This window comes from Bufo gargarizans, chromosome 7 (assembly GCF_014858855.1).
Source record: "Bufo gargarizans isolate SCDJY-AF-19 chromosome 7, ASM1485885v1, whole genome shotgun sequence".
Lineage (NCBI taxonomy): Eukaryota > Metazoa > Chordata > Amphibia > Anura > Bufonidae > Bufo > Bufo gargarizans.
Window position 1 is genome coordinate 189,218,042 of NC_058086.1, and position 21,343 is coordinate 189,239,384.

Here is a 21,343-nt window from a genome sequence, read left to right on the forward strand (position 1 = left end):
AATTTTTGAGGGAGTGCTAATTTGACATGATACTGCAGTACTGAATGTGAATTGCGGATATTATAAATGGCTGAGCAGTACTGGACTGAAGGGCAATCATGACACGACCACACTGTGTGGTCGTACCTTAATACATAGTAGACTCAATAATAATAACAAGACCAAACCACAGCTGAGGGTTTGCTACAGTCATCCAGTCCATTCAATGCTTTGTGAGCTAAACAATCTAAACCCCAGGGTGATGCCTCTAACCCACCCTGATACATTGTAGCAAACCATCAAGACACATTTTAGACGGATTGCCTAGACTGGAAACAGTTATAGCAAGGTCTCTGTATGCATTCAGCCTGTAACCAAGAATGTTCTCATTCACTAACAGCAAGCATATCCTGAAGTAATGAACTAAATATTAATTACAAAAGATCACTAGTAAAACTCGGTAACTGAATCGAGTTGTGTAAAGTTTTTCATTAAAAACCACATGACATTATATTGTAAAATTGAAGCTTCCAAAAAGTTGATCGTTCCAGGACTATGCAAGCCCTAAAAAGGGTAGGGAAGAAGGATTACACATGTACCATGACCGTATCTGATGTGACAATTCACTTCCTCTATCTGCAGACAGTTTCGGAGTTTTGGGTTTCTGGTTAGAACAATGGAACAACTGTCTACAGATGGGTAGCTCTCTTTTGGCTGATATCCCAAGTAATGTCTCAAGGATCTTTAAACAGGATCTGTCACCTCTAGTGACTTGTCTTTTTAAGTAACTATTTCTATTCCTCATGTAATACAAATTCTGGAGAATCTATTCTTATGACCCTAGAGTGTGCCATTCCTGTATTATTCATACTATAAGTTTAGGAATGAGTTGCCAACTGGGTGTTACCAGTTGGGGAGGGGGGGGGGTAGGTCCCAGGACACTGTCCAATCAGGGCTGACAGTGTCAGACTGTGCAATGACACATCCCTCAATGGTAATATTCAGTTGGTAATTCATTCATAAAGTTCTAGTAGGAATAATAGAGGAACTGCACAACATAAAGATGCTCCAGAATTGTCACTTCATGAGGAATGCAAGTAGTTACTTAAACAGACATGTCAGGAGAGGAGACAGGTCATGCTCTTTATTGGGGTGGACATTGACAGGGTAGCTACCTGCAGGTGGCAGTAGAGAGACAGATTTCTTCCTTCTGAAAGAGGGCTAATTTTCATATTTATTTCCCAGAGAGCGCCGCCTTACCTCACCGGTATCTGCACAAATAGCGGTCTATGGTCAGGAAACAAATGTACACTGAATACCAGATGAACCTATGGTGGGTCCAGGCTCTAAACCAATAATAGTCCCAAAATGTTCTAGCAGAAGACAACCCCCATTTGAAGCTGACTTTAAAGTCATTCACTTGCCACTAAGGTCTACAGGATAATTCTTAAATAGCCTATTAGATCTTATAAAGGACATGCCTGGTGTACATGTACGATATAAATGGAGGGGGATCCTTAGACCCATTTCCTCCTGTGGACTCGGAAACCTTGGTAATTCACAATGATTCCTTCTACAAACCATAAAAACGCAATCACACTTATGTTATGCACTTACATTTTATCCTCCAAGCAGATGGAAGGGCCGACCACATTGGCTGCGCCACTAATGACTTTAAAGGCGAAGTAATTCTCCGGGCATTCATGATCATTTCCACATTTTCTGTTTATTTTCTTCTGGACTAAAAGGTGCAATACAAAAGAAGTAAGAAACTCAGGCTACTTTCACACCTGCGTTAGGTGCGGATCCGTCTGGTACCTGCACAGATGGATCCGCACCGATAATGCAAACGCTTGTATCCGGTCAGAAAGGATCCGTTTGCATTATTCTGTAAAAAAAAAAAAAGGCTAAGTCAAAAACGGATACATTTTGACTTACATTGAATGTCAATGGGAGGCGGATCCGTTTTCAATTGCACAATATTGTGTCAGAGAAAACGGATCCATCCCCATTGACTTACATTGTAAGTCAGGACGGATCCGTTTGGCTCCGCATCCTGATCCCAAGCCATTGATATTTTAGGTTTGGTGATCAAGGGAGGTTGATAGGCTTCTGATCAGAGATAACATCACACTTACCCATTTCATCTTTCACCTCATTATCTAAAAAAAAATAAAAAAAATCACATAAAAATCTTTTAAAGATGACATTTGTGGCTTCCACGTTACAATTACGAAATCAATGTTGCCGTCACTTTTAGATATGTTGTGCGGCTCACATGTTAACGTTTTATAATTGGATCAGATTTGGTCAAAAAGTATACCCGTATTTTTCACCCCATAAGATGCACTTTTTTTTTCAAAAATGGGGGAAAACTGTCACTGCGTCTTATGGGGCGAATACTAATGAGCGCTTCCATTATAGAAGCACTCATTAGTACTGGAGGACCGGGAAGCGGAGAATGCAGCACTCCCCGAGATTTCTACTCACCGCTTCCTGGTCCTCTGCCGTCGACTGTGCTGTGACTGCACACAGCGTGAGGGCGCTCTGTGACCTCACGCTGTGCGCGTTGGGTCACAGCTTAGCCGACAGCAGGAAGAAGAGAGAAAGCTGGATCCTGGGAGCCCACGGTGTCCAGAGCAAGAGAGGTATGTTGAGGTTTTATTTTATTTGCTGATCTGAAGTATGGGGGCTGATCTGAAGTATGGGGGCTGATCTGAAGTATGGGGGCTGATCTGAAACATGGGGGTCTGATTTAAGGCATGGGGATCTCATCTGAAACATGGGGGTCTGATCTGAGGTCTGAATGGGGGTCTTATTTATATTGGGGCTTATCTGAGGTTTGATTGGGGGTCATTCACATTGGGGTCTGAACTGAGGTCTGGTGCATTTGATCTGAGGTCTTATTGAGGTCTTATTAACATTTGGGGTCTGATTGGGGACGTGAGCTGAGGTCTGATTAATAGTGGTGGTCTGATCTAAGGTCTAATAAAAACAATTTTTTTCTTATTGTCCTCCTCTAAAACCTAGGTGCGTCTTATGGGCAGGTGCATCCTATAGGGCAAAAAATACAATACACTGAAATATCCATGTCAGGGCTCTGCAGGGGTGGGGATTCAAAGGTCACCAAAGAGAGAATCCCACATCAGGCTCCACCTACTTCACTCTCTACACTGTGTCCCCTTAAAGACTCACAATAGTAATTGATGTGTATCATATCTATCAATGATTTGGGGCTTACTTACCAAATAAATTCCGTAAGGTCCTTATTTCCCATTTTGTGGTGAACATTTTTTCTGCACAGAACCATGTCAATAGCAGCGTGAACACGATCACCAGGATCCGTACAATCCCTGGGTACAGAAAGGACAGGATCAGTCTAAATCCAGGCTGGTACAATAGTGTAAATGCAGCAGAGCAGACTGATCGTCATGTAAGTGAGAATCATGATTTATTCTGTCTCCTATAATTCTTCATCTATCTACTCCACACGAATAATTTTGAGCATGAATAATAGGACTGTTATATCGCAGGAGACGCCAGGATGACAAGTTTCACCATCACTTCACTGAGGACTTCCAATATAAATACTTATTTTGCACCTTTTTTCTTTGGCAGGTTATCTGTTCTTCGCATCTTAAAGGCATATATACTGTGGTGGTCCTGGCACATCCAGACATAAGAAATGTGTGGCTGACTGCAGCTTTTTTTCAGCGATAACAGTTGATGACTGCGGATTTCAGAAACTGGACCTGTTGCTGTTATTAAAGGGAGCCTATCACCAGGAAATTCACTGTTAAACCAGGCAGAATGCCTTGCAGAACCCTAGACCTGGAGCTATTGGCAAAAGCTTATTATGTATTGTCATGTTACATTATGTATTTTCATGTTTTGGCCGTTTATTCCAACAGAGCAGGTAATGGTTGGCAGGAAGAATGCTAACCACCCTGTTCCTCCCCTCTTGGTAGGAGAGGGCTGGTCCTACTTCCTGCCAGGAGGACGAGTTGCTGAGTAGACAGTGAAGGGAGAAGAAGCATATGTCAGAGCTCCTACTCCTAGGAATCCTATCAAATTTTCCTATGAGACCATCACTCCAGAGAGATCTTCACTGTTCAGAACACAGATTCTAGAAGGCATCTGTTGGTCAATAATGTTGAGCGAGAATATTGGAATCGCAAATTTTAAATCGCGAATATTGCTACTTCAAGAATTTGCGAATATTTAGAATATAGTGCTATATATTTGTATTTGCGAATAACGTTGATCGCAAATATTCTAATCGCGAATTTATCGCGAATATCAGTACTTAGCAACATTCCTAGCAACCGATAGGAAAGTTGCCTACCCCTTAGTGTTGATCGCGAATATTCTAATAGTAAATTTTTCTCGTGAATATATTACATTGCCGATTTTCTCAATCAAGAAAATACTGACGAGCTCACAAATTCGCTAATTTAAGGCGAATATTCGGCTAAAAATTAGCAAAATATTGCGAATTTGAATATTGCCTATGCCGCTCATCACTATTGGTCAAAATCACAGCTTTACAGATGCAGCTGCAGGTGAGGTACTATGGCTCAGACAGACACCCAATCACAAGGCTGGACTAATATCAAGTCTCCATCAGAGTGGACACCTATATCCATAAGCGCCTGCTAATACCAATTGCCACATGACCAGCCACCACACCTCCTTTGCAGGAATAAATGGCCAAAACATGAAAATACATAACATGTGTGAGAAGGTACAAGTAATCATCGTGGATAATAGGTATGTGTCAGTAGGACTCGGTGCTGTACTGTCTCAGGAAGTTAACAGGGAGGAGCATACCCCAGCTGAAACCAGGTACAGTATATTGGAGAGAGAGTGCCTGGATATCAAGTGGGCACTCGAGTCTCTCTGCTACTATTTGTTAAAGAGAAAGTTCCGCCTGGGGACTGACCACTCCTCTCTCAAGTGGATGAGCCAGGCCAAAGAGAGAAATGCCTGAGTCACCAGGTGGTCCTTTCCTTAAAGAACTTTAAGTTCTCCGTAGAACACAGGGCAGGCTGCTTGAAAGGAAACACGGATGCCCTGTCCTGAGTGCACTGTCTGGCATGTGTTCACCCCCTCAGGGTTGAACAAAGAGGGGAGGTATGTAAGAAGGTACAAGGAATCATCGCAGATGATAGGTATGTGTCACCGCGGTTCCTGGCCTCGGTGGAGTAAAAGCCAGTTTTCATGTGTCAGCAGCAGTTGCTGTTTGACACCTTGCTATCTAGTATGGCTGTAAATAGCTGATCTGGTACGGCTCTTACTGGGAGTAGTCAAAGTGCTGGGTGGGTGACTACTCCCCATGGTCCAGGCTGGGTTTTGACAGGCCTATAAAAAACTGTCAGCAGTGTCAGGTGGGTGGATTACTCCTCTCTGACACTGTAGCTGTGTGAAACTCTGATGAGATCTGAGGCCTGTGTGTGCTGAAAGCCGAAGACAGTGTGTCGGGCGAGCAGGCCGCCTAAAGCCTGCAGGTGGACTTTCTGAGGCTGAGCATTCAGCCGGGTGTGGATTAAACACCCAGGATCAAAAGTGAATGTTTTTTCTGTATGAACTGTTTTGGGTGTGAAATAACACCAATACTGAAAATGGACGGTCATACTGTGAACCTGCAACTAGTGTGAATAAACACTGCAGTTTTTGAGTTACAAACGTGTCTTTGTCTCTATACTGCACCCGCTTGTCCTGTCTACCAGAGCGAATCCCCAAACATGATATAACGATACATAATAAACATTTAAAAAATGTCTAAACCACTGTAAAGCAAAGTACACCAGAATTCAGGCACATTTTGATCGGCAAATCACCACTAATATTTTATATCTCCTGCAGCCAAACTGGTTTTCTACTTCGGACATATCTTCAAGTTTAGTGAACTTTGTGTCCCTAGCAATGAGTCACCAGACCACGCTCAGTCCTGGAAACACACACTGTGTGCGGGATGCAACTCCTGGAACGACTGTGGCTCCCCTGACCCGACCTGATTGGACCATAGTGATTTATGATTCAGTCAGTTCCTATGTAATCACAGCTCCATTGTACTGTACTGATCTGATTGATGTGAGCACAGAATAATAGAGCCACAATCAGATAGGAACGGACTGTATGATAAATCACTGTGAAGCAGATAGTTTGGGTCAGAGGAGCCGTGGTCGGTCCGAGAGACACACAAGCCATTTCCGGATCGCGTGAATCAAACCTCATTGAGCCTCTCAGGGTTTACCCTAAATCTAATCAGCACTAGGAAAATCTGTTTTTTTTATCGTACTTTCAGTTGGTAATAATTCTTACCTATTGCCCTCATAGTTTTCGAACAGATGGGGTAGACCAGGAACAGAGTCCCTAATGTATAGTGACCTGTAAAAAAAAAAAAAAACGACAGTGTAAGCGCTCAAAAGGTCATTTCTCTATTAGAAATATCATTACTGCTGAAAATTATTTCACTGAAAAATGTATTTAAGGGAACCTGTCACCAGGAGATTCAATAGTTAACTACTTAGCGATCCAATGCTTCATTCTGGAGAAGTACTTTTAATCCATATACAAATAAATAGTTGAGTGCACCGAGGGCGGGTCCAAGCCTCTGTGGGCACCCTTGCTCCTCCTGCTTCCTCTCCAGGCCCCTCCATCTCCTTGATTGACAAGACCAGGTTCCTATAAAGTTTCTATAAATTCACAGCAAGCCCACAGAAAAAAAATGCATGTGTTACGTGCAAATTTTGGTTTTAATTTGAAAATCTGCAGCATGCATCGTTTTTCAATGATACATTTTTCTGCTCAAAATCCCATAAACATAAATTGTAATTTGCTGCAGATTTGTGGTGAGGAATAAGCAGCTGTACAGATCCACAGCAAATCCACCTCATCTTAACTCAAAGTGTCTCCAAAGGTGCAGCTTCCTTTGAAACCTATATGATTTCTAAGACTGCTTTGTTTTACAAGGGTTGGGTCACATTGATCTGGTTCACCCACTTACACAAATGAGCAATGCATATGTGACGTCAGTCACATTGCAAAACAGCTGTTGCGTGGCATGACATAGCATTCTAGTTGGAAAGTCAAACCACCCCACATACTAAGTTGCGTACATAAGGATCCATTCCTGTGATTCACAGATGTCTTGTTCTCTACTGAAACAATACACAGTAGATTCAGCCACATTATAAATGACCTACATACGGTCCTGAATCCAGAGATCTACTTGGATAGATGACAGATTAACAACTAGTCCTCTGTGCCACTAGAATGCAATCTATAATAAGTGGGCATTTTTGTTTGATGTGCGGTGTTATTGAGATTCCATGGAACCACCAGAGGAAGTAAGGAATTCCCCAATAGTCAACCTTTAACCGTTTGGACTTCGCTGTGGAGAATTCCCAGATTGCTACCCCAAGAGTACTGTAGTTTCCATACACATCAGCTGATGAGAAACTAGCAAATGACAACAGCATTCAGTACCAAATCAGAGCAGGGAGAGGAAGTAGTTAGATGGGTAGAGCTCAGGGCTGGCATAGTACATATACACTAGTAGACAGGCTGGATTCAGACCTGGCAGAGTTCAGGCACAACAGTAGTTGGGGAATAGGTCAGGACAGGTAGATATGGTTAGGAGACAAGCCAGGTCAAAAGCCAAGCATATGGACCAAGGGAACACCTTAATCGTTAACTGGCACCTAATGGGCCTTATTGCTCAGGCACTGGATGTTCGGAGAAGTCTGAGATGGCAGAGCATTGACAGGAGAATGAAGATTTTGGTGCCAGTGGGCACTTTAAGGAGCTGTGAACCAGCGTGCACATAGATGCAGCACCAGAGGTCCAAGCAATAGAGCTGGGCAGGGAAAGCCAAAACACCAGGAAATGATACAGGGGACAAAAGTACATATACATAGTACATACATATATTTCTCTAGCTTGCCATTAGAAATGGGTGAATTTCCAGGGGCTTGGTCTGGCAGCTGAGCTGAATGGCAGCCTGAGTTGCTAGCTTTGGCGCAGAGCGACAGATTTAGGCATATTTAAGCTACTTGCACCCTTCCACCGATTGTGTATCCTTTCAAGAAGTCCTTGTGATGACCCAGGGATAGAGACAACATCAAAAACAGGACAACTGGACCTGTACATAGACAGAGACCCGGACAAAGACGGAGCGGGACCTAACCCTGCAACTGAATCCCTGCCTCGATCTCAATCTTCCACTCCATCCTGCTCCCCTTCAAGCGCCACAAGCAGCTCTCCGAAGTCAAAAACAGGAGTGGAATCCCCTGCATTCCTGCTTGCCCCTGGGAAGCAGACGGTTAGAGGTTCTCCCCGAACTACCACACACCATGCGGCCTCCCCGGAAGGTAACGTCATCTTGCTCTCCGACTCAGAGCCCCGAAAAACAGAGGCCTAAACTGCATGTGACTGTACAAATGAATGACGGCTCTACACATCAAGCAGGTGAGACAAACAGTAACGCTACTCTGCTGGGCAATTTCCCCAACTCAAAACAACCAGCCTCTAGTACACTCCTTAAGGAGATGTTGGTAGCATTTGGCCAGTCAATCTATTAAGACATTGCCTCGCTACTATCCCTTATACAAACGTCAGTCTCTGACCTTGACAAAAGGGTATCTCATCGGTGCTGCGGTGGCCGTGGCACGGCCGCCGAAGTTCACAGGTTATAAGCAGGAAAACCCTCCGACCATACAGATCTAGCCCCTTAACTAACGAATGAGTATACAGGAGGCGCGGCATTGCCGCAATATCCACCGCACCCCACCCGAGGCTTACTATCTGGAGCGATCACGATGGGAGTGTCTAAACACCCCCAACTGATAGGGACTAAATAGTGATTCAGAAGTATAATAAAATACAGACCCCCAGAAAGAGAGCAATGAGTAACACAAGACTATATCAATCAGCCTAAACACCAGGGAGTGTCATATACTCAAATATAATTAAATATGAACAGAAACATATAAATCAAAAATGTCCCCGATGGATCTGAGTGCAAGGGAGGAGGCATTGGTATGTAGATGTAATCAACATGCTAGAAATAGCTACACAGATTAACTCTAACTAGGACAGGCCAACCTTTTTTTTTTTTCTATAAATAGTCTTTTATTGAATTCTTATTTCATACATACAGATACAATTAATTAACACTCATTTTTCCCCTTTTCCTGTCCTTTTCGTGAGTTTTTCTATGCATGTTACCAAATCCCACCAACCCACCCTGATGCTTAGTCCACTCCCGAGAGAGACGACAACAAAAGAGACTACAAAAAAAAAAAAAGGCTCCCCCTCCCCCCCAACTGAACCCACTATTCCAGCCACTTCTGCCATTTTTTTTAACAAATCTATCTTTTTTCTTAATTGACAACAAATAGAATTCCTCTCTAACAAGCGATAATCTAGTGAGATTCTCCCACTCCCTAATTGTGGGTACCACCCTATCTCCCTAATGTGCCACAATACATTTCCTTGCAAAGAGTAATAGTTTAGATGCTATTTCTCGGTCTTTAATGGTATCAATTTTCTCCATTACCCCCTAGATACATACCTCGAGGCAGGGAGGGATTTTAAATAGATGATATTTCTCTATTTTTTCATTTACCTTCCCCCAGAATTTTTGGATCTTTGTACATGTCCATAATACGTCGTCTACCACTTCCTCCCCACATTTTTGACAGCTAAATTGTTTGGTTTTGTAATATTTCATTAAGATCTTAGGGGAGTAGTATAAGCAGTATAATATATTAAATTGAGAATTTCTATGGGAATTTTTTTTTTTGATACCCTGTTTTTTTGACTGTATGGCCTTTTCCCAGAATTCTTCCCGTTGCGGATTTAAGATTTCTTGCCATCTATGGTTTAGGGTATTAACAGCTTTATTATTTGTCTTCTAATTTAACAGACTTCCATATATTTTGGAAATCAGTTTCCTCCTGGGTACCATGTTAGAGATATTAACTAGAGGTCGTGGAAGGGGAGCAATTTGAGTTCCCTTTATTATCTCCGCTCACAGAGCTCGTTTTAATTGTAAATAAAAGAAACTCAGATCTCTATTCCCCGTTACATATTCATTTTTTAGATCTTGATAGGTTATTATATCTCCCTCTTTCCATATCTTCACCAGTTTGAGGATTCCATATTTCAACCAGATTTTTTGTTCAATTGATTTTTATTCTCTTAATTGAGTATTATCCCATAGCAAGGTATCCGAGTGTATTCCTTTCAGAGACCAGAGTTCTTTTACCATTTTCCAGGATTTAGTCCACAGCTCAAATAGAGGTATTCTATTTGCTTGTTGTTGTGACAGAATATCCGTTTCTACTAATTGGAAAATACTAAAATTTTCAAAACTTTCATTAATCCCTATTATCATGGTCTTATATCTATTTGATTTACTCCACATTATCATATTTTTTATCTGTCCGGAAATAAAATACAGTTCTAGATCTGGAACTGATAATCCACCCTCTTTCTCATGAATATACAGTGTCTGTGCTCTTATTCTCGGTTCTTTACCTCGCCATATCAAGTCTGTTATTAGAGTAGCTATTGTTTTAAAGATTCTTTTAGGAATTATTATCGGTGCATTCCAGAAGATATAATTCAGAGAGGGCAATACACACATTTTAACTAATAAAATGCGGTCTGCCATTGAGATATGTATCTTTTTCCAAACATAAATTTTCTTCCGCATCTCACGTATTTTAGGAAGGACATTCAACTGCACATAATCCCTCGGGTTAGATGTAATCTGAATACCTAAACACTTAACCGGGTCTTGCTTCTCTTTAATTTCCAATGTTCCCAGTATCAAACCATTCAGAGGATCATTCGGGATGCATGCCGATTTGGACCAGTTTATATTTAGTCCAGGAAAGTCAGCATATTCTTCAAATACCTGCAAGATCTAGTTAACTATGGGATCCCACAAACAACATAATATCATCTGCATATAATGCAATTTTTTCTTCATGGGTCCCAAACCTAAAACCTACAATTTCTTTATCCTGCCTGATCAAGTCAGCTAAAGGTTCCATAACTATGGCGAATAGCAGGGGGGACAGGGGGCAACCCTGTCTGACCCCCCTGCCGATGTATATTTAATCCGAGTATTCACCATTTAATATTACCCTTGCGGAGACTTCAGTGTATAGTAACTCAACCCAAGATACAAAATTATCTCCAAATCCCATTCTCTTTAATGTAGCGAATAGGAAAGGCCATTCTATCGTGTCAAACGCTTTTTTAGGTTCTAGCTGGGTATTTATAAAATATCTAATTATATTATCAGTTGTTATTTTACCTGACATGAAGCCCGACTGATCCTCATGGATGATCCCCGGGACCACTCTCCCAAGTCTATTTGCTAGAATCCTTGCTAATATCTTATGGTCAGTGTTGATTAATGATATAGGGCGGTATGACTCCGGGAACACCGGATCCTTCCCTGGTTTTAATATACGGTAAGTGTTATCAGAGCTTCTCTTACAGAATCTGGGAGTTTTCCTAATGCCCTCGAATCAGTCCACAATGTAAGCATTTTCGGAATTAAAACTTCTTTATACTGGGCATAAATTTCAAACGGAATACCATCTATTCCTTGGGCAGTGGCGTACCGCCCATAGAGGCAGACCACGCCACTGCTATGGGGCCCGCGGCACTGGGGGGCCCGTAGCGCAGAGAAGGCCCCGCCCACCCGGTTTAGCCCCGCCCACCCGGTTTAGCCCCGCCCACCCGGTTTGGCCCCGCCCACTCATGTCGGGCGGGAGAATCGGCTCGAACTTCGCCGTCGGCCGTCACCCCACCAGAGTCAGTGCCTGCCCTGCCCTAAGCTGAGGAGAGACGAGCTGACAGACTGAGCCAGAGGGAGGAAGTGGCCCTGGGGAGACGTGAGCAGGCAGGTAAGTGTGCCAGGTATGTGGACGGAGCTGTCTCCCGCCCCTCTGCTGCAGAATCCGCTCTCTGCTCCTCCCGCTGTGGAACTTTTCTGTGTGCAGCCACGCTGACTTCAGCCGGGATGGCTACCTGCACTTTCTTACTTGTCCCTGTTTCAGTGCGGGTTCCTTCAGGCTACGTCTCCTCCTCCCAGCAGGGCTAGTCTCCTGCTCAAGTGCTCATGCAGCCCCCTGGACACATCGGGCTGGGGCCCACCACTGGCACAAGGACTCTGTGGGGGCAGGTGCCCACAGCAATGGCAAGGATGGGGCAGGTACCCACAGCAAGGGCAAGGATGGGGCAGGTGCCCACTGCAAGGGCAAGGATGGGGCAGGTACCCACAGTAAGAGCAAGGATGGGGCAGGTGCCCACTGCAAGGGCAAGGATGGGGCAGGTGCCCACCTCTAAGGCAAGGAGCCACTGGGCAGGTGCCCACTGCAAGGGGAAGGACTAATATGGCAGGTGCCTACTACTAGGTCAAAGAATGGGCAGGTGCTAATCGCTAGGGCAAGGAGCTACAATTGCTATGTGAGGGAAATTACCAACCGCCCCCCCCCGTGGAGGCATCAGGAACGACGTGGGAGAAATAATAGGGAGGGGGCATGACAGGTGGTGGGATGGGCCTGGGATGGGTAGTGGGCGGAGTTAGGGGCCCAATTCAGATTCTTGCTATGGGGCCCAATGACTTCTATGTACGCCCCTGTCCTTGGGTCTTATTCTTGGCAATCTTTGACAGTATTGCCTCCACTTCTGCAGGGTCTAAAGGGTCTTCTAGGCTTTTCTTTGATCAGTTAGCATAGTAATAGCAATTTTCCCTAAAAACCGGTGTAATTCCATAGGGCTCTTATTTGTCTTACCGCCATATATATCTTCAAAATAATCCTTAAGGAGATCTTTTTTGGCTGTTTGTTCAACAATTTCACGGCCAGACTTATCTATTAAACAGTGAATATATTTATTATTTTTTATCTGAGTTGCTGCCAGGGCAGCTAACTTTTTACCAGGTATGTGTGCATAAATATAGTTGTCCCTTACATCATTTTCTTTTTGTTGTTCCGCCAGGAGAAACAAATCACTTCCCAGTTTAGCAGCTTTATCTGTCCACTCTTTATAGGATTATCAATATATTTTGTTTTTCAGATTTTTCCACCTCACTTTGTAAGTCCATAATTTTTTTCCTTATTTCCTTCTTATACATTACCGTGTATTTAGTGATAATCCCTCTTATAAAGGCCTTTGCAGCCTCCCATATCATATTGTTTTCGGCCGTGCCCTCATTTATCTCAAAATATTCCCTAATCTCTTTCAATATCTTATTTTGAATACCCATTACATTTATCCATCCTATAGTTATATTCATCCCTCTATTTCTCTTTTTTTGTGTTTTTATATTTATAATAATTGGATTGTGATCTGAAATCCCCCGTCTTCCATACTTAACCTGTTCAATCTCACGTGCACCTTTATTATCAGTGAAGACCAAATCAATCCGTGATAAACTCCTGTGAGTTTTGGAAAAACATAAATATCTTTTTAACTTAGGGTACATTACCCTCCAAATATCAATTCACCCCAATTCTGTTTGGGGATTACAAAGTCTACATCTATTCATTTGGTCGTCCATAACGTTATTAAAGTCTCCCATAACTAAAAGTGGTTTATCTCCTGTCTTGAGCACAAACTCGTTTATTTTTAGTGTAACATCTGATCTAAAGGGAGGTGGAATATATACATTTGCTATTATCCATGCCCTGCCTTCCAAAATACAGTCCATAAGGACATATCGGCCCTCCTCATCTATAGTTGTTTTTGATATTTTAATATCTACATTTCAATGAATTAGTATACCACTTCTCTCGCATATATGATGAAAAGACCGAATGAAAGCATGTTGCATCCATGGCCTGGTCAGCCCTATTAATGTCTCACCTGTCAGATGTGTTTCTTGTAGGCAAACTATGGCGGGAAGAAACCTATTTATTGCATCAAAGACTGCCACTCTCCTTATCCCCCTACTTAATCCCCTGATATTCCATGAGATTAATCTCCTAAAATCTTATTAGTAATACAGCTATCCTTTCCCTATACCTAGATACAAGCACGGGGGAGGGGGGATACCGGGTACCAGAGGGGGGAGAGATAGAGACTAGGCCAACCTTAAATGAAGCAGACATAAGATATATAATCATTAAGGCCCTCCGGACATCCCGTATTTAGTCTAGAAATCCACAATGCCTCCTTCTGTAGTAACTTTCTGTCAAAGTCACCTCCCTTGGGGATCTTCTGACCACCTCTATCCCCTGAAATTTTATCACATCTGCCTCATTCTTATGAGCAATGGCCACATGACGTGCAATGGGGGTGTCTGAAGACTTGCGAATATCATTAAGATGCTCGCCAATCCGTCTACGGAACTCCCGGAAGGGTTTACCCACATATTGTTTTCCACACTTACATGTGGCCAAATAGACAACTCCTTTTGTCCTGCATTAATGAAAGATCTGATAGTAAAACTCCTCTGTGTGACAGTACTGGTAAAGCAGTTTCCTAATCTAATGGCACTGCACGCCACACAATTTCCACATCGGAACATACCTGTGAGGTTGGTGCTGAGCCATGTAGTTGCCACGGGGGATTGATGAAAACCATGAACTAACCTATCTCTAAGGTTGCGTCCACGACGATAGGTAATTGTCGGCTTGTTTTTTGCAAGAGTCCCCACATCAGATTTCAAGATGCCCCAACATCGCGTGAGGATCTCCTGTACAATCTCATGTGCACCCCCAAAAGAAGGTTTGCCGAAACGCGCGTCAGGGCTGGCGCCATCCTTGAGGAAGCACACATGGGTAACTGATTCTGTGTTTTATTTGTTTGACAAACTTGGCACTATGCACTTGTGCTTTATTGTCATTTAATGTGGATGTTATGTTGAATGTCCCAGTGTCTTCCTCTTAAGGACGTCGCCTTTCCCTGCACTTGTTCTCTATGTATGGATTGTCCTGTATGTAATTTTCTAATAAATTTACTTATAAATTATGCGGTCTGGTAGTTTTTTTATGTACATTTATAGTGTGATATACCATAGACATATGTGTAATTCTTTTTGCATGGTGTTCACATGGGTGAGCATAGTCTCAATCTTTATGTCTTTATTGGCTCAAATTATTTTGGGGTTTTGTGAAAGGCAGGCTAATTACTGATAATACCAGAAGAGCCTTAAACCTCATAGACCACATTGAGCATATGAGAACGGGGCGGTGTTGGTCGCCTTGGACGCTGAGAAGGCATTTGACCGCATATGCTGGCCGTTCGCCTTCTAGGTTCTGAGTCATGGGTCTAGGTGAGCCCTAAGCTTAAAAATCAAGGCACTGTATTCATTTCTAACAGCCAAGGTATTCATAAATCGGATGAATTCCAGATTACCAATGGGACCAGGGCTGCCCGCTGTCCCCACTTATATTTGTAATCGCTATGGAGCCACTGGCCCAGGCGATCCAAAATCACTCAGATATATAAAAGGTATAAAGATAGGTAACTCTCAACATCGTATTTCCTTATATGCAGACGATGTTCTCGTGACACTCTCCAACCCAGAACCTTTGCTCCATACGGCCCTGTCCATAATTGCACAGTTTGGGAGGTTATCATACTATAAGATAAACGAAACAAAGTCACAAATTATGGCCCTTAATATGAATGATCTTGATCTGAAACACTTACGTTCCACCTTTTCCCTGGCCTGGCAAACACAGACACTTACCATATTTTTGGCCCTATAAGACGCACCTAGGTTTTAGAGGGTGAAAATGGGAAAAAATATATTTTGACTCCCCTGCATAACGGAAAAGGGACGGATCCGTTATGAAGGCCATAGATTTCTATTATGACAAAATGAATAACGGAATGCCTCTAAAGGCATTCCGGTATGCATTCCATCATAGAATTGCGTTATGGTCCGTGGTAACGGAATCCATAACGCAATTCTGCTTTTACCACCAAATGAAGCATGATTAAATTTCAAAATACGAAATTCACTCATCTCTTGTTGTCACTTTATTAGGGGGTTACTTTATTAGGGGGTTACTTTATTAGGGGGGGGTCACTTTTTTAGGGAGGGTCACTTTATTGGGGGGGTCACTTTATTAGGAGTGGGGTCACTTTATTAGGAGTGGGGTCACTTTATTAGGATTGGGGTCATTAGTGGTACCTTATGGATCCCGTTCTGGCAGGGAACAGCATGCAGGGCACAGCACCCACAGCAGTCACAGTGCAGGTAGCCAGGAGCAGGCACGTGTGAAGACTGAGAGGCAGAGAATTTTGGGGAGGAAAAAGTGCATCTTATAGGGCGAAATATACAGTACATATTTAGGCATCCACTTTATGCCCTCATTATGTCAATCATCCAAGCATAATTATCAACTGCTTTTGTAGGTCATCCAAGCTGATGTGACCCAATACACAATATTTGAGATTTCCAGGCTGGGCAGGATTGCTACATGCCAAATGCTCCTCCTCCCAAAATTGCTGTTTATATTTAGAACAGTCCCCATCAAAGTACCTCAGTCCTTTTTTGTTAAGTCACAGGGAATGCTGAACCAAGAAGCTTAGAATATCAGAAGCAACCCTTTCAAAACATAAAAAGGTGGGAGGCTCAGGCATACCGAATTTAACAGATTATTTTCTAGCTACCCTAATTCAACATCTATATAAACTGATGGTCACCAAAGGATGAGATACCCTGGGTAAACATTTAATGCAATATGGTACAGCCCCGTGACTTACAGGCTTTGTTAATCAATAGCTTCAGAAGGCGTCCCACAACATTAGTCTGCTACCCTCTTTGGTGGAGCATTAATATACCACTGGAAGGTTTTCTATATCAGATGTACTCAGGAAAACTTCTCATTATCACAAGTAGCACCCACTCAACTACTTGAACTAGACCTCCCTGAGGCGGACTTGACCACCTGGAGGAACAGGGGCATTAGCTTTATTTCTCAGTTGTTAACGGATGACCGCCTGAAACTATTTGACACTCTCCAGAGAGCGTTTGATATCCCAAGGACAGACTTTTGTAAATATCTACAGATTAGGCACCTATTGCGTCATAAGAACCCATATCAGGTGATAGCATATAAGACTCTATTTGAACTGTGGTCAAATCCTCAATATGAAACAAGAAAGCAAAAGATGAGACCCTTCTATATGGCCCTGGGGGCCAAACAAGATTTTTTTTAAAACCACCCATTCCTGAGATGGGATAAGGAACTCGGAATAACAATACCAGCGGAAAAATGGATTACTTCATTTTGTTTTATCTCCTTCACATTTATTTGTACTAATCACTATGAGGCTACAATTAAAACATGCCTTCGCTGGTACTACACACCAGACAGGCTTAGCCATATGTACCCCCTCTATGTTGGCGTAACTGCGGAGGAATGGGAACATTGCTACACATTCAGGTTCACTTTATCATAGGATTACCCATTGACATTTTCCTATTGTGATACTTTGGTCTAGATAAGCCCTACAGCTGGGATAACGGTCGACAGAATGCTTGCTCGTCTGACAGCTATTCCCATGCATGCTGTATGCTCAGCTCAGCTAAGCATGCATAGGTAGTGAATGGGGAGAGGGACCTTATCTCTTGAGAACAAAAAAGTCACTAAACACATGCAGCACACTGGAAATGTACCCGGCCATATAGACCTGGAGGACATGGATGATGTGGTCAGAGGGCATTCCCTTAGAAAACAGAAGGGGCTGGATGTCCTATGTGTTGGTGGCACATAAAAGCTCATAGGGCAGCTATCTATAATGTTACTACATTGTTCCAGTTCAGACCTAGCAGCCATAGATGGTGCGGTCAATGGACATTTCTATATAGAAGAAGAGGGACTGGATGCCCTATGTGTCAGCGGCACATAAGAGATCATGGGACGGCCATCTACGATGTTATTAGGCTGCCCCAGTACAGACCCAGAGACCATTGATGGTTTGGTCAATGGACAAGTCCTCCTAGAAAAGGAAGGGTTGATGTGTTGGTGGCAAATAAAAGATCATAGGACAGACACATACAATGCCATAAGGCTGCACCAGTCTTCATGTTCAGGTGGTGTCTGGGCAGTCTTGGTACACATGGTGTATAACTACTATCCTGGGCGTCCAGGTATTCATTACCAACCACTCATATCCACGTACTCTGCACAAAACTATTCAATGTCCCAATAGGGCAAATGAGAAGACTTTGACTGAAACAGAAAGTAGTAATGAAACAGTTACACAGAACTTGCAGCGGGAGGGTGCCCATCTAATTGCAAATAAAGGGGCATTATGCCAAGAGAGCTGGGTTGCCTCTTCACTAGATAATTATGCGCCATGTTTATCAGCTCAATACATACATGACCAGTTCTGTAATTAAAAGCTTTTAGTATCAGGAGTGGATGGCCCATTCTAAATCCAACTCTAATTATGGAATTAATTAAAGTGCCTCAGTAATACCGCATAGACCACACCTTCGTGAGGCTAATCAAGGTGACAACAATTCAAGCGGAATTAAAAGAAGGGGGAGGGGGACAAATGCAAACTCTTAAAACTTTGATTATGTTGAGGATTAATTTGCTAACTGAAGAGAAACACAACCGTATTTCAGAAATAAGTTTTCTGTTAATGCAGTAAAACTTTAATTAAAAGATTAATTTGATGACTTTCTCCAGTGGCTAATAGCTGTTAATTGGTAGTAGTAATGGGCTTTAAGTAGATCAGATAAGTTAGACAAAAACTCTTTTTAACACTCATCCCCCAGGATCCGCTGGCTGACACCTTAATCCACCCCCGGACCTTCTTACAGATCTGTTAAGCAGCTAATGAAAAATAAAAAAGTTACTGTAAATGGAAACAGGCTCATGTGTATTCAAGGAAAATCGCCCAACGTCTCTGCTGTTGGTGCAATCAGTTGACAATCTTAGGGGGCCTATTACATGGGCAGATAGAGCAGACGATTGTCGGGAAGGAGGCATTCCCTCCCATCAATCACTTGCTTGCTGGAGGAGGAGGCTGTGGCTATTACATGCAGCGATCTCCTCCTCAGTATAGGGACAAGTGATCGCTAATGCATCACTCGTCCCTATACTGTCTCATTGTTTGCCGACCGCAGAGCACCTATTGGCGCGATCTGCCACCGGCAAATCAGGATTTTTTAAACGCTCGTTCATCGGTTAATAGGAGGCAGTATTACACTGCCAGATGATTGCTAACAAGTGTTCATACAAATGCTTGTTATTGATCGTCTTAAAAATAATCTGCCCGTGTAATAGGGCCTTTATGTGAGTGTCCTGACTCCTTGATGACAGACGTCGGAGGAAAGAAGGATCAGGAATGTTGGATTTCACTATGCAAATCTTCTATTGATACAAAAGATAAGGCCTGTATTAGACCAGCAGATAAGGTTGAACATTCCTTCCCGACAATCACCAGCTCATCAGCGGAGGAAACCGCTGCTATTACATGCACCGATCTCCTCCACAGTGTGAAGAGGAGCATTTGTTATACCATAGCTCGTCCCCATACAAAATCATTTGTCAGCAGCAGACCGTGATTAGACAGCACGATCTGCTGTCAGCAAACAATGACTTTTCATGTGATTGCCGGATCATCGGGTAATCGGCGGCACTTTCACACAGGAAGATCATCGCTAACGAGCGTTCCTACGAACACTTGCTAGCAGTAATCTGCCCGACTATCTCATGGTCTAATACAGCCCTAAGTCACTGACAGAGAAGTCTGGAAGAGACTTATTCTTCTCCTCCCATTGAAAATAAAGGCAATGCTGAACCCAGCTGAACCTTCATAATATGGGGGAGGCAGGAGAAATAGCTGCTGGATGAACAATACGAGAAAGATTGAAGTTATTTCGACACCAGTGACGTCTACTAGGGCTTCTGTTTTATGCCTTTATATATACAGGAAACAAATTCCAACTTGTCAACCTATTATCATAAAATGTAATCTTGAACAGTCAAATACTTTATAAAACAGAGCTAAATCAATTAAAAACATGAGCTTCTAGACACTGACCAACAGGGGATGAATTATGAATCTATGAATCTAGCAAGAAGCGTGTGAGGGAGGCCAGGTTATATACAGTTGCAAGAAAAAGTATGTGAACCCTTTGGAATGATATGGATTTCTGCACAAATTGGTCATAAAATGTGCTCTGATCTTCATCTAAGTCACAACAATAGACAATCACAGTCTGCTTAAACTAATAACACACAAAGAGTTAAATGTTACCATGTTTTTATTGAACACACCATGTAAACATTCACAGTGCAGGTGGAAAAAGTATGTGAACCCCTAGACTAATGAGATCTCCAAGAGCTAATTGGAGTGAGGTGTCAGCCAACTGGAGTCCAATCAATGAGATGAGATTGGAGGTGTTGGTTGCACTTGCCCTGCCCTATAAAAAACACACACCAGTTCTGGGTTTGCTTTTCACAAATTCAGATTTACACTGTATCTTAATTGTTACACAATAGCCCCATATTGTCCAGCGGCATAGGGAGGGATAGACATTAACATTTCTTTATGACTATATATTGTAGGCCAAAAGCCCAAGAGAGGCAAGCCTTTTAGCGTAGGTCCCGTCTGTTGGAAGCCACCTTGTCACTGGTTGATGGGACAGATGCAATTTTGATCAAAAATGTGGGCAAAGAGCTTCTAATTTCCATATGGTAAGTACAGCAGTGATGCAATCTACTTTTTTTTCATGTTTCCAGTGTTTGCATGGGTCTTTGCGCTACTTGTAGTCCTTGTTTGCTTTTACATTGCAGCCATGGTAGCGTGATCTTCACCAATCCCCCATCACTGCCATTCCACCACTGTTCTGGAGAGAATTTTTTGCAATTGTCCCCTGAAAATTTCAGTCAAAGCGACTGGATTGTCATTATGGACAAGAAGATTTTTGATGCAACTGTAACTCACTTTAGACTTACGTTTTCGTGGTGGGACAAGCTCCATCATCAGTCCTACCGCTGGGCTTCCCACCAATCACAAGAACAGTTCATGGAGTCACCATCACCCCATTCCATTCAATGTCAATGTGGAGCACATTACTCATCTGTGAATGAACCAGCACCGCACATGCACGACCATTGCACCGTTCTTTCTAAACACTCAGGAAGTCTGGAACCTTGTTCTTGTAACTATGGGGGCCCCAGTGGTCAGAAGAACCCCATGAGTTAGATACATATCGCCGATCAGATGACTTCTTATGGTAGGATAACCCCCTGAAAGAATTAATCTGTCTAGTACACAATACAATGGTAAATGTTAGGCGGGGGAGAGGGGTTTGCAGCTTCAGTCTCTAGTACATCAACAAAGAGAAGGGAGAAGCTCC

The 21,343-nt window shown here is 42.8% G+C and overlaps 1 protein-coding gene across 2 annotated transcripts in view; it reads right to left on the bottom strand.

The window, feature by feature from the left end:
• The window catches only part of FAM3D (FAM3 metabolism regulating signaling molecule D), a 74,478-nt gene that overhangs the window by 41,193 nt on the left and 11,942 nt on the right, over positions 1-21,343 (bottom strand). For both annotated transcript variants that reach the window (XM_044301390.1, XM_044301391.1), the window contains exons 2-5: positions 6,304-6,369; positions 3,225-3,332; positions 2,118-2,141; positions 1,597-1,720 (exon numbers count right to left, since the gene is read on the bottom strand). In XM_044301390.1, coding sequence (XP_044157325.1) covers positions 1,597-1,720; positions 2,118-2,141; positions 3,225-3,332; positions 6,304-6,316 — 269 coding nt within the window. In that variant the 5' untranslated portion in view covers positions 6,317-6,369. The remainder of the gene's footprint in view (positions 1-1,596; positions 1,721-2,117; positions 2,142-3,224; positions 3,333-6,303; positions 6,370-21,343) is intronic.